The sequence below is a fragment of the Sminthopsis crassicaudata genome, chromosome 2, assembly GCF_048593235.1.
Source record: "Sminthopsis crassicaudata isolate SCR6 chromosome 2, ASM4859323v1, whole genome shotgun sequence".
Lineage (NCBI taxonomy): Eukaryota > Metazoa > Chordata > Mammalia > Dasyuromorphia > Dasyuridae > Sminthopsis > Sminthopsis crassicaudata.
Window position 1 is genome coordinate 318495671 of NC_133618.1, and position 13125 is coordinate 318508795.

At 32.3% G+C, this 13125-nt stretch overlaps 1 protein-coding gene across 6 annotated transcripts in view; it reads right to left on the reverse strand.

Annotated features, from left to right (window-relative positions):
* Positions 1 to 13125, reverse strand: part of PCNX1 (pecanex 1) — a 228766-nt gene that overhangs the window by 146975 nt on the left and 68666 nt on the right. For all 6 annotated transcript variants that reach the window (XM_074290130.1, XM_074290129.1, XM_074290131.1 and 3 more), the window contains exons 3-5: positions 7634 to 7739; positions 2747 to 2792; positions 473 to 562 (exon numbers count right to left, since the gene is read on the reverse strand). In XM_074290130.1, coding sequence (XP_074146231.1) covers positions 473 to 562; positions 2747 to 2792; positions 7634 to 7739 — 242 coding nt within the window. The remainder of the gene's footprint in view (positions 1 to 472; positions 563 to 2746; positions 2793 to 7633; positions 7740 to 13125) is intronic.

Consider the following 13125-nt stretch of genomic DNA (forward strand, 5'->3'; position numbering starts at 1 on the left):
ATATTGCGTCATCTGCCCAAATAACTGTCTTCCTCCTCTCACCTCTTCCTTTCCTCTTTTTTCTCTGGGAACAATAATCAAATCAATACCACCACTGCTTTTGGAAAGGGTCCTCTGGCTCCATTCACTACTGTTATGATTCTGTAGACCAAGACAGTTTTCCTCAGGAACCACTAATGTCTCTTACATTAAAATCTAAGCTTTCCGAGAGCAAAAAATGTTGCACTTTTGAATTTTCTTCCCAGGGCCAAACACCTTAGCTTAAATTAGACTGTGATTTTTCATTTTATTTTTTAGAAACCAAATAAATTCAAAACAATATTACAAATTACAATTGTCAGCTTAGGAACAAAGGTATATCAGAGTACCAGAAAATTTGCCAAAATGCTAACAACTCAAAGACTCCAGCTCCTAACAAAAATCCTTATATTCCTGAAATCTTATGCCATATTTAAACATAGGAGAATCTCACCTTGTTCTTCACTTCCTTCTTTACACAGACTAGAACTCTGTCCAAGGCTTAAACTAATATCATCAGAAGTCTTGGCAGTGTCTGTATCTCCTAAAAAAAAAAAAAAAAAATTAAAAGAAGTACATTAAGGGTGTATTTTTGTTTCTTAAATGCAAAAAAAAACTGTACCTCATGGCTGGACTAAGGAACTGAATATATGGGTTATCTATTCACTAAAGGTATCATTCAATTCTAAGCTAAAAGAATGGAAAAAAGGTAAAATGTAAATGCATTGTTGCAACTGCAAAAATACTGGATGAACTGTAAGATTCTGAACTACTAATACACCAGTAAACCAAGAAATGAAGTTTGGAAAACTGCACAATATTTGCTATTTCTTTTACATTTAAATCACTTTGTAATATGCTACTTTTCTAATTACTCTTAAACTAATGATTCCACTGTCCACCAGCAAAGATTGAGCATTCAAAAAATTGGCAAATTTGTACCATCTACCTAGTAGATAGCATCTATTTGCTGTCCTCTTCCTATTTTCTTTGGTTATTCTTTGGATGACCACTTTTTTTCTTATTTTTTTTTAAGTTTGCCTAAATCTATCACTAAGGTTCTTGCAATTTCATTGAAGATATTATTAATGTGTTGCTTTAGCTTGAAATACATTGTCAGATTCTTCATAGTGGGCTTTTAGACCTAATAGCTTTATAGAAAATTATATTATGTAGGCACACATTAAATGTATCCTTGAAGAAAATATGAGGAACAGGTAGGATTGGCACAGATTATTTTCTAGAGCAGACTATATCATTATAAAGACACAAATTGATTGACAGGGCATAGAGAATCAAATCTGCCAGCTGTTTATTGAATTTTTTTTAAAGATTCAATAAAATAATATAGATTTAAAAGAATTTTGTCACAGATTATCTCTCATATATCTCTTATATTATAAGATATAAAATTAACTCATTAATTATTGATAACAATTCAGAGTGATATTCACCCTATTGTACATGGAAACATTCTAAACATACTACTAAAAAACAAAAAATTTCCTGATGATCATGGCAGTCTCTGAGTGTTCCTATTAAGATAAGATTATTCTAATTGGTTTAATCTTCAGAACTCTTTTAAGATTACCTTGCAGCAATGCAAAAGATTACTCTTAGTGTGAATAGTTACACATAAGTAGATGAAAAACATCCACTGATTGTATAAACTATGATATACAAATGGACAAGCAGTCCACTGAATTTAGTCCAATCAGAGAGGATGTAATATCATGATGGACTATCCATTCAATTTCATGTGTAATGTTTCATTGCTTTTTAACTTGCTTTTAATGATAGTTTTTTTTTCAGCATATATTATATAGCTAAACAATAAATGTCGGCTAATAATGATGTTAAAAAGATGAAGGTCTGTACCAGCAAATTGGCTGGTGTCACTAAAAGCATCATCTAGTTTTTTGTTTTGTTTTGTTTTTTTTCAAATATAAGCTAACTGATCTATTCATTCCTTGGGTTGGTTAATTGCTAAACTACATAGATTTTAAATTAGTTTCTGGTGCAAAAGCCCTCTTCTTTAACACAAGTACTAGAGGTAACATGCTTTAACCCTTCCCCAAAGATGCTATAATAGGACTCTACAAATAATGAATTGCCGCAATTTCAGAAAAAGAACCAAAATAATATGTAGCCCCAAAACTAATAATATGGATTAGTAAATAAACTGTAAAACTTGACAAGGGATGACTTCTAAAGGAAAAACAATATAAAAGATGCTATTGAGGATATTTATGACCGGGGACAAGGGTAGATTAGTTATTTAGCAAGGAAAAAAAGAGGCAATAGATGAACAGCCTAAATGTTATAGTGGTTATACCTCCAAAATATTAAAAGAAATACAAAAAAGCCTCCAGCCCATTAGATGGAATCTCTACAGAAAAATGGAAAGACATTTAACAAGCATCAGAAAATAAGAAGGCACGGAAAGGTTTCACTGACCACTTATGAAATTATGAAGCTCAGAGTAACTAAGTGTCAATAACAACATCTTTTGCAGGAGACCTTTACCAGTCTTTCCCACCAGGTTAATATTAATATTATATTTACCCAATTATTTTCATGTTGTTTCCTCCATGAAAATGTAAGCTCTTTGAGGGCAAGGACTGTCTTTGCATCCCCAGACCTTAGTAAATGCTTTTTGATTGACTAAGAAAAAATTAAACAAAAAACATTTCAACTTAATAATTTTCAAATTATGTTAAAGACTAACCTTTAATGGCTGCTTCTGTTCCAAGTTGAGGTGAGCCAGATCCAATCTGGAAACAAAAAATAATTATTAACTGTTATGTTTCAAACAAATTAATTTTACAAAACTACAGAATAAATGAACTATATATTGATGTGGTCATGGTGTCATATACTTTCAACTATTCTTAAACTAACCCAAAAAAGCAAACTGTGTTATGTTATTTTGAGTGAAAAAATAAAAAGAATATTAGGTACTATAACCAAAAAGTTCTTATGTTCCATAGTATACTCAGAAGTCAAGGTTTAGAAAACTAAATATCCTACAAAAAGATAGGTAGTCAAGTCCAACCATTACAATACCTCTTTATTTCAATGTGTATTTATGTCCGTGCTAGACTAACAAAGTATTTGTACTTAAAATGGTACTACTAAATGTCATTGAAAATAATGAAAGATAAAAGCAATAAAAAATAAAGAATGTCCAGGTCTACTGTATAATTTTTGACAATAAAATCTGATCACTAAATGTGGGTTTTAGTGATATTAAAAGTACATAAAACTTCTATGAAAGAATTGAGAATTCTGAACAACAAACATGAAGCCCAACATCATTTCCAGAAGACTCAGGATATTAACAATTTTTTAACAAAAGTGAGGTACACATAATGCAAACTGAGACATGTATTTTGTATATATCCAATGCAAGAAATTGTTTTGTTTAACTATATATTTATCTTTCTTTTTCTTTTGCTGAGGCAATTGGGGTCAAGTGACTTGCCCAGGGTCACACAGCTAGGAAGTGTTAAGTGTCAGAGGCCAAATTTGAACTCAGATCCTCATGACTTCGGGGCTGGTGCTCTATCCACTGCGCCACCTAGCGGTCCCACTATATATTTTTCTTACAGGGGCTCAGATTTTCTTTTTTTTACAAAGGGGAGGAGGAAGGAAGACGAAGGGAAAGTTCTTCTTAGGCTAAAAATAAATTAATTGCAAAAAGAAAGGATGTGAAACCACCTTCAAAAATTTTACAAAAACTATTACATTAACTCAAGAACCATATAAAGGGAGAAAGGAATAGCAGATGCCAGAATTCATCCCATAAAATAAAGTATAACAGTATAGCTATTGGACAATATTCCTGGCAACTGCTCCTGCAGACATAATTTCAAACAGATTGACCAAAGGAGAACTCAAGAGTCTTAATTTAATTTTAGAAGAAAAATAATGTACTCATAGAGTTAATATTCATTAAATATTTGTTAATATACCTATGCAACATGAAAAAATTGAAATTTAGTTATTTGATTCAAGTGACCATCATCTTCATAAAATCAAAAACAAATTGCCTGGAAAAAACTAATCAAAATTTAGTTTTGTAAAAGCACCATAGCTTATTATTTTGATCCCTTTCTATTTTTAAAATTAACCATAATCCTCAGGGTTTCACTCAATTTCTTCTTCAAACCAATCCCATAAAAAATATATCTCTGGCTAGAAAGAAAAGAGTAATCAAGAGATGACAAGTTTATAAATATTACTAAAAAAGCAGTTTATCTTCATGGTCCATCTTGCTCTTAAACTACACATGTTGTGCAAGTAACTTATTAGAGACAATTTGATATGGTGACTACCATTATTATATATGCAAAAAATTCTCACTTGTTCCCAAACTGAGATACCAATAAAAAAAATTAGATTTTTATACTTTTTCCCTTCTTAACAAGCATCTTCAACCAAAAAAAGCACACAAAGATAACCATATCACCAAAAAAGAAAAAATAAAAATAAAAATTTAAGAAAAGATGTGATATGATGGGCAAAGTATTTTACTTATTTCAAGAAACCTAGAATAGATTTTTGTTACTGCCAATCTCTGTGATAGTGAACATGTCACTTAACTTCTCTAATTGTTGCAAATTTCAAGTGCAATTAAGTAATTTTTAAAGTTCCCTTAAGTTCTACTCAAAAATTCTATTAAATATTAAATATTCTTCTGAATCCTACTGACAAAGCAATCACATCATTTAACATTCAAACTAAGGCAACACAATAAATCTACCAAAAATTCCTAGCTGTAAAGATTTCTTTCCCCCCTATGTGCACATGTATGCGCACGCACATACACACACACATACACACTCCCCCCCCAAGATTTTAAAAAATTTCTGGAGAAACGGTTAAAATGTCCTTCATGTATAATAATTACTTAATCTTTCTATTTTATGAACTGATTAAAAAACTTTGCAAATATGTAATTAAAAACACAAGTTCTGCTTACAAAAAAACAGTAAGACTATGTCAATTTTGTCTTTAGTTAAAAATAACTCTGAAAATCTGCAACCACAAATCAAAAAGGCACACTTGCTTTCACTATTTCCCCCATTTCTATCAAAGAATTGTTGCTTAAAAAGGAAAAATTTGGTTGTTTTTTTCTTAACAATATTATGAGTTGGATTACCTCAATAAAATATAATGAACAAGTTTTTGGGATATGAATTCATCAGACAGTTTTCATGAACCAATGATGATTTTTCATTTTCTAAATAAATGAAAAAAGTGTAGACTTCTCCCCAAACCTGGGATAAATGTAGATTTGTCTCTAGGAAGACAAAATTTGATTACACTTTTAAATAAAGAGCCTGACCATGCAAATTCCTAAGAAACTAAAATTTCTAATCATTTATTATACATCATAAAAGGCAAAATAGAAGCAGCTGCCACTAGGATAAAGAATTTAAGAATGAGTAATACTTGCTTCTTTTATTGTATTCTTTAAAAACATACGAGAAGTCCAATCTAATTATATATACTATCTATCATAAAGCAATATTCTTCTCACCACTTAATCTACTTGTAATGAACCATTATTGACTGAAATTACTTTCCCATCTGCTTTATTAAATAACTAGAATTATAATTTTTTTAAATTCTGGCTCTTTGAATTTGAGTAATCTTAATTATAATCACCAATTATAATCACATCACTGACCATGAATCATGAAAATGCCATAAACATATAAGATGTTGTTTTAATTGAAAACAACATCTTATATGTTTATGGCATCTTATAGCTGCCATTTACATTAATTAATTTGATTCAGGGATAGCTTTCTCCTTGGCATATATCAAGTACATAAAGCTCTGATCACAGGGTCATAGATTTAGAGTTGAGACTATAGGGAATCTAATTTTAAGTTCTTTATTTTTATGTGATACTTAGGAAAGCTGAGTAATATGACCAAGGATACACAGCTAGTAAGTAGCAGAGGAAGGAATAAAACCCAAGTTTTTCTACGACTCTCAATCTAGCCCTTTTTCAAGTTCCTCAAGCTGAAAGTAACTGTTCACAAGAATCATAAGTAATATTCTGCTCTTAAAAGAAGAAAACTTGGGGCAGCTAGGTGGTACAGTGGATAGAGCACCAGCCCTGAAGGCAGGAGGACCTGAGTTCAATTTTGATTTCAGGCACTTAACACTTCCTAGCTGTGTGATCCTGGATAAGTCACTTGACCCCAATTGCCACAGCAAAAGAAGAAAACTCCTGCCTCTGATACTTCTAGGTCTCAATTTTTATTCTCTATAAAAGAAGATTGTATTAAATGCTTTCTGCGGTCCCTTAAAGCTTTATATCTATGACCTAAGATGTACATTATCACTACTGAACAGCTACTCTAAGCTTATTGTGTGAAGGATTCTGCTAAGGGCCAGGGACACCAAGAAGATATAAAGCTACAATTCCTTCTTAAGAACTTTACAATCTGGTTGCAAAGAAAGAACCAAAAAATAAAAATAACAAATTATAGCAAGTATTAAATGAATCAGTGTAAGTGTTGTGTTACACAGGAGGGATTAATTGTCAAAGGCTAAAGTCATTATGGAAGACAATACTAAGTAGGAAAGGAGATAGAAATTCAGATAGGGAGAACAGAACTTTGGCACATATAGGAAAAGGAGGTTATTCCAGATAAAAAAAGGCAAGAGTAAAAAGCACAAAGGAAAACCCACATGGTGTCTTTAAAAATTAAACGATTAATTTGGTTAGCAGCATAAGCCATGTAAGCATGAACAAGTCATAAGAACATGCTCAAAATAAATAGAAACCAGAATATGAAGGACCTTATTCAAGGAAGAAGTAAAGAATTCAGAAAATTATTCAATGGGTAATGAGAATGAATAAAATTGATTCTTGGACAGGAAGTAACAGGTACAAAATGATAGGATAGAAAGTGATCTGACAGTGAAATTTATGGTTAATTATCTAGACGGTGGGAAAAAAGCCTCAAGATGTGGAAATACCAGTTAGAAAACTATTATACCAGCAGTATAGACATAGAATAGGGGCCTAAAATATTACAGCAGCAGTGGGAATGGTAAGAAAGAGGCAGATTATATAAAATTCAAAAGGCCTTGGTAATTTCAGAAATCTCAGGAAAAATTCAAAAACTGTGGATGAGTTCAAGGTTTCAAATGCAGGTGATAGATAGATAGATCTGACAAAAAACAAAGGGAAACTGACTTTGAGAAAACCAGGAATCCAGTTTTGGCCATAAAAGTCATACTGTAACATCTGAGTACAGACTTCCAACAGGAAAATGCTGTTGATAAACACTGTCGTCAATATATCAAGCCTTTCAACAAACTTAGTCTGTTCCTAGATAAGAGATGTTACCATTCCTCTATATTATCATCCTTAAACAGAGTTATAAATTTGTTGATGCCTATCTAATTGAGATATTAATTGTGTAACATCAGATTATATGGAAGTCCATTAGAAATAAAAGTATTATAAATGGAAAGCCTTTTAATAACCAAAAAAATTAATCCATTAGTCAAAACAAAGATCAAATGGGAAAAAAAAAAGGCACATCAGATATACTGTGACAACATAAAGAATAGTAGAGGCTCCTACCTGATTACTTGGGTCTAGACCAGCATAAGAATTTCGTGAACTGCAACCAACTGGGGGTGTAGCCTCTCGAATAAACTCAGACATTTCAATACCTCCACCAGGGTCACTATAGAAAAAAAAGTGAAAAAAAAAAAAAAAAAGACTCATTTGAGTAAAGCAATGTGATTTATCTATGCTGATGCCTGCTAGATTTTTTTAAAATTTACCTACTTATTCCACCAACAAGCCAAAATATTTTTCCTATAAATACATAAATACATGGAATTAAACCAAGCTATTTTCCTTACACATTAGAATCATATGTTAATTAAAGTAATGGGAATTCTGGAAACTGCAATAATTAATTACTAGTAATGCGAAAGAGGTGGAAGAGTATTGTTCCTAGGAAATGATGTCTAAATATAAGTAATCCACTATATAATAACCATGATCAGCAAGACATCTTCAACTTACTTGATTGAAGAATCAATGAATAATCAACAATCATTATGATGAGCAGGGCACTATGCTAAGGATAGAAAGACAAAAGTAAAATATACTCTGTCCTTTTAAAACTTACATTTTAATATAGGAAACAACATATGTAATTTACAATTTTAATTTACAATTAAAATAGGTAATATTTACAAAATGAATACAAGATAATTTTTAGAAAGGGTGTACTAACTGTGGGGAAACAAGACTTAAAATAGATAATGACTCTTAGACTAAGCTTTGAAACAAACTAGAGATTCCAAAATGCAGATGTCAGCAGGAAGTATTATTTCAGGGATGACAATTCGGGAATCCTTGCTTTGGAGAGAGCAGTTTTGGTTGAGTAATAAGGTCAGAATTCAAAATGCAAAATGCAGAGGATTATGGAGAAACAAATGGAAGTGGAAACATCAAACACAATTTTTTCAAGGAGTTAAGACTGAAAGGGAGGGAAGACAGAAACCAACAGTTAATAGACGTGATAGGTTCAAGTGAAATTTTTTGTGCTTTGTTCTGTTCTGTTTTGTTTTAAGACAGCAGATAGAGAAGAATATCAAAGAGAGGGAAACATTGAAAATTGGAGACTGGATGACAATGAGAGCAATCTGTAGGTTAAGACAGAAGAGTATATAGGAAGAATGTAGAAAGACTGACTGGTCAGGTCTCTTCAAGTAAGACTACAATAGAAGAGGAAATTGAAGAAGATAAATTGAAGAAGATAATGCCAAGGCACTGGGAAATTAGGAAGGATTATCAGATGAGGCAGTTCTAAGGGTAAATCTTCAATTTTTTATTATTTTTTTTGTAAAGTATTTAATAAATATCTCAAAGACAGGATCTCAGCTGAAAAGGAGGGTATAAGAGATGCTGTGGAAGATTTGAGGAAACAAAAAAGATTTGAAAAAGCCATCATGGACACTGGAATGGAGAATCAAAGAGAAATAAAGGAACCACCTTGAATGGTTAAGTTAAACGTGAGGTGAAAACAGTAAGCAGAAGCATGAGATTTTCTTTATATGCCATCCAGCAACAAATGAACAAGAACAAAAGATGATGCTTCTTCATCTTCTGCTGCCTATTACTTCAATGTCTAATAGCAAGAAACTAATTATAGATGCACAGAGGGATTGATGCTTAAGAATAAAAAAATTAGCAGATGACTGCCTGGTCTACATCATAGCAGACAGTATGATTCCAATATCTGAGCTTAAGATAACTGAACAATGGGAAGCAGCTAGGTGATCCAATGGAGAGAACACTGGATTTGGAGTCAGAAAGACCTGAGTTCAAATAAGATCTCAGACATTATCTGTGTAACCCTGGGCAAGATCCAAACTGTTTGCTTTAGTTTCCTTACCAGAAAAATAGGAATAATAATAGCGTTCACTCTCTCAAGGTCTGTTGTGAGAATAAAATGACATAAAATTTATAAAGCATTTTGCAAACTTAAAAAACTATTTAAGTTAGTTATTAGTATTATCGAATCAAAAATTTACAGGGATTTTTGTTTTCAGTAAATTTATTTTACAGAATTATGGACACTAACAATCATCATATGTTGAATGTCATTTATTAATAAAGCAAGTTGATTTAGGTCAGTTCTAAGAGATATAGGAGAGAAAGAAAGAAATTAAGTTCAAATAGCAAAGAATGCCCATAAAGGAGAAAATCCTACTGGATTGCAGAAAGAATATTTCAGAGTCTGCAGAAAAAGCATTTGATAAAATCCAACATCCATTCCTACTAAAAACGCTTGAGAGTATAGGAATAAATGGACTATTCCTTAAAATAATAAGGAGCATATATTTAAAACCTTCAGTAAACATCATATGTAATGGCGATAAACTAGAACCTTTCCCTGTAAGATCAGGAGTGAAACAAGGTTGCCCACTATCACCATTACTTTTCAATATAGTACTAGAAACTCTAGCCTTGGCAATAAGAGCCGAGAAAGAGATTCAAGGAATTAGAGTAGGAAATGAGGAAATCAAATTATCACTTTTCGCAGATGACATGATGGTATACTTAGAGAACCCCAAAGACTCTGCTAAAAAGCTATTAGAAATAATTCAGAATTTTAGCAAAGTGGCAGGTTACAAAATAAATCCACATAAATCCTCAGCATTTTTATACATTACCAACACAATCCAAGAGCAAGAGATACAAAGAGAAATTCCATTCAAAATAACGGTCGATAGTATAAAATATTTGGGAATATATCTACCAAAGGAGAGTCAGGAATTATATGAGCAAAATTACAAAACACTTGCCACAAAAATAAAGTCAGATTTAAATAATTGGAAAGACATTCAGTGCTCTTGGATAGGCCGAGCGAATATAATAAAGATGACAATACTCCCCAAACTAATCTATTTATTTAGTGCTATACCAATCAGACTCCCAAGAAACTATTTTAATAACCTAGAAAAAATAACAACAGAATTCATATGGAACAACGAAAGGTCGAGAATTTCAAGGGAAGTAATGAAAAAAAAATTAAGTGAAGGTGGTCTAGCTGTACCTGATCTAGAACTGTATTATAAAGCAACAGTCACCAAAACCATTTGGTATTGGCTAAGAAATAGACTAGTTGATCAGTGGCATAGGTTAGGTCCACAGGGCAAGATAGTGAATAAAAATAGCAATCTAGTGTTTGACAAACCCAAAGATCCCAAATTTTGGGATAAGAATTCATTATTTGACAAAAACTGCTGGGAAAACTGTAAATTAGTATGGCAGAAACTAGGCATGAACCCACATTTAACACCATATACTAAGATCAGATCAAAATGGGTCCAAGATTTAGGCATAAAGAACGAAATCATAAATAAGTTGGAGGAACATGGGATGGTTTTACCTCTCAGACTTGTGGAGGAAGAAGGAGTTTGTGTCCAAGGGAGAACTAGAGACCATTATTGATCACAAAATAGAAAATTTTGATTACATGAAATTAAAAAGTTTCTGCACAAACAAAACTAATGCAAACAAGATTAGAAAGGAAGTAACAAATTGGGAAAACATTTTTACAGTTAAAGGTTCTGATAAAGGCCTCATCTCCAAAATATACAGAGAATTGACTTTAATTTATAAGAAATCAAGCCATTCTCCAATTGATAAATGGTCAAAGGATATGAACAGACAATTTTCAGATGATGAAATTAAAACTATTTCCACTCATATTTAAGAGTGTTCCAAATCACTATTGATCAGAGAAATGCAAATTAAGACAACTCTGAGATACCTCTACACACCTATCAGATTGGCTAAGATGACAGGAACAAATAACGATGAATGTTGGAGGGGCTGTGGGAAAACTGGGACACTGATGCATTGTTGGTGGAGTTGTGAAAGAATCCAACCATTCTGGAGAGCAATCTGGAATTATGTCCAAAAAGTTATCAAAATGTGCATACCCTTTGACCCAGCCATACTACTACTACTGGGCTTATATCCCAAGGAAATACTAAAGAAGGGAAAGGGATCTGTATGTGCCAAAATGTTTGTGGCAGCCCTTTTCATAGTGACTAGAAGCTGGAAGATGAATGGATGTCCATCAATTGGAGAATGGTTGGGTAAATTATGGTATATGAATGTTATGGAATATTATTGTTCTGTAAGAAATGACCAACAGGAGAAATGCAGAGAGGCTTGGAGAGACTTACATCAACTGATGCTAAGTGAAACGAGCAGAACCAGAAGATCATTATACACTTCAACAATGATACTGTACGAGGATGTATGCTGATGGAAGTGGATATCTTCAACATAGAGAAGAGCTAATCCAATTCCAATTGATCAATGATGGACAGAATCAGCTACATCCAGAAAAGGAACACTGGGAAATGAGTGTAAACTGTTATTTTTACCTTCTGAATCCAATTCTTCCTGCGCAATAAGAAATTCGGTTCTACACACATATATTGTATCTAGAATATATTATAATATATTTAACATGTATAAGACTGCCTGCCATCTGGGGGAGGGGGTTGGGGGAGGAAGGGAAAAAAAATCTGAACAGAAGTAAGTGCAAGGAATAATGTAAAAATTACCCATGCATATGTACTGTCAAAAAAAAGTTATAATTATAAAATAAAATTAAAAAAAAAAAAAAAAAGAATATTTCAGAGTCAAGAACAGGCTACAAAGAGCTAAAAAATTCAATGAGAGAAAAACTGCCAATAGAACAAGAATCTACTTCTGATCAGCCATGATTTCAGAATATCACTGATGAAGCATAATATTCAGCCTTGACAGATAAAGGTGATGGGCTCTGGTTCTGGACAAAATCAGTATTGTAGTCAATGTAATATTTTATTTCGCTAGACTATAAATTCTTTTTTATTTTGCTTTTGAATAGGGGAGGGAAAGGTAAAAAAACTGTAAAATATTCACAACCACAAGAAAGAATGCCCTAGATCACTAAGAAAAACACAATCAAAACAACACTGAGGTTCCACCTCATACTCTGCAAATTGGCAACGATGAAAAAAAATTGGCAATAATCAATCAATCATTAGAGGGATTAAGCAGGCATACCAATAATACTATTGATGGAACTGTGAAAGAAGGCCACCATTTTGGAAATCAATTTGGAATTATCCAAATGAAGTGATTAAAATATCCATGCACTTTGAATTAGGCTTATTCCTGGGATTATACCCCAAGGAAGCCATCAACAAGAAGAAAATCTCCAAATATACCATAATATTTACAAATCAAAATATTTTGTGATGGCAAAAAATTACAAAGTAAATGCCCATCAATTGGGAAATGGCTAAACACATTGTAGCATATGAACACAAAAGGATACCACACTGTGCTAATAATGTGTGTGATGAAACACAAAAAGATCTATGATTTTATAAAAAATACACAACTATAACAAGTATAAATGGAAAAAATAAACATATACCAAATGTTCCAACATAAATGTAACAAATTTATAAAGATTTAAGTATGACTTGGAATGAGAAAAGACCCCTTGCCCTCACAACCTACCCCTTCACAGAAGTAGAAAA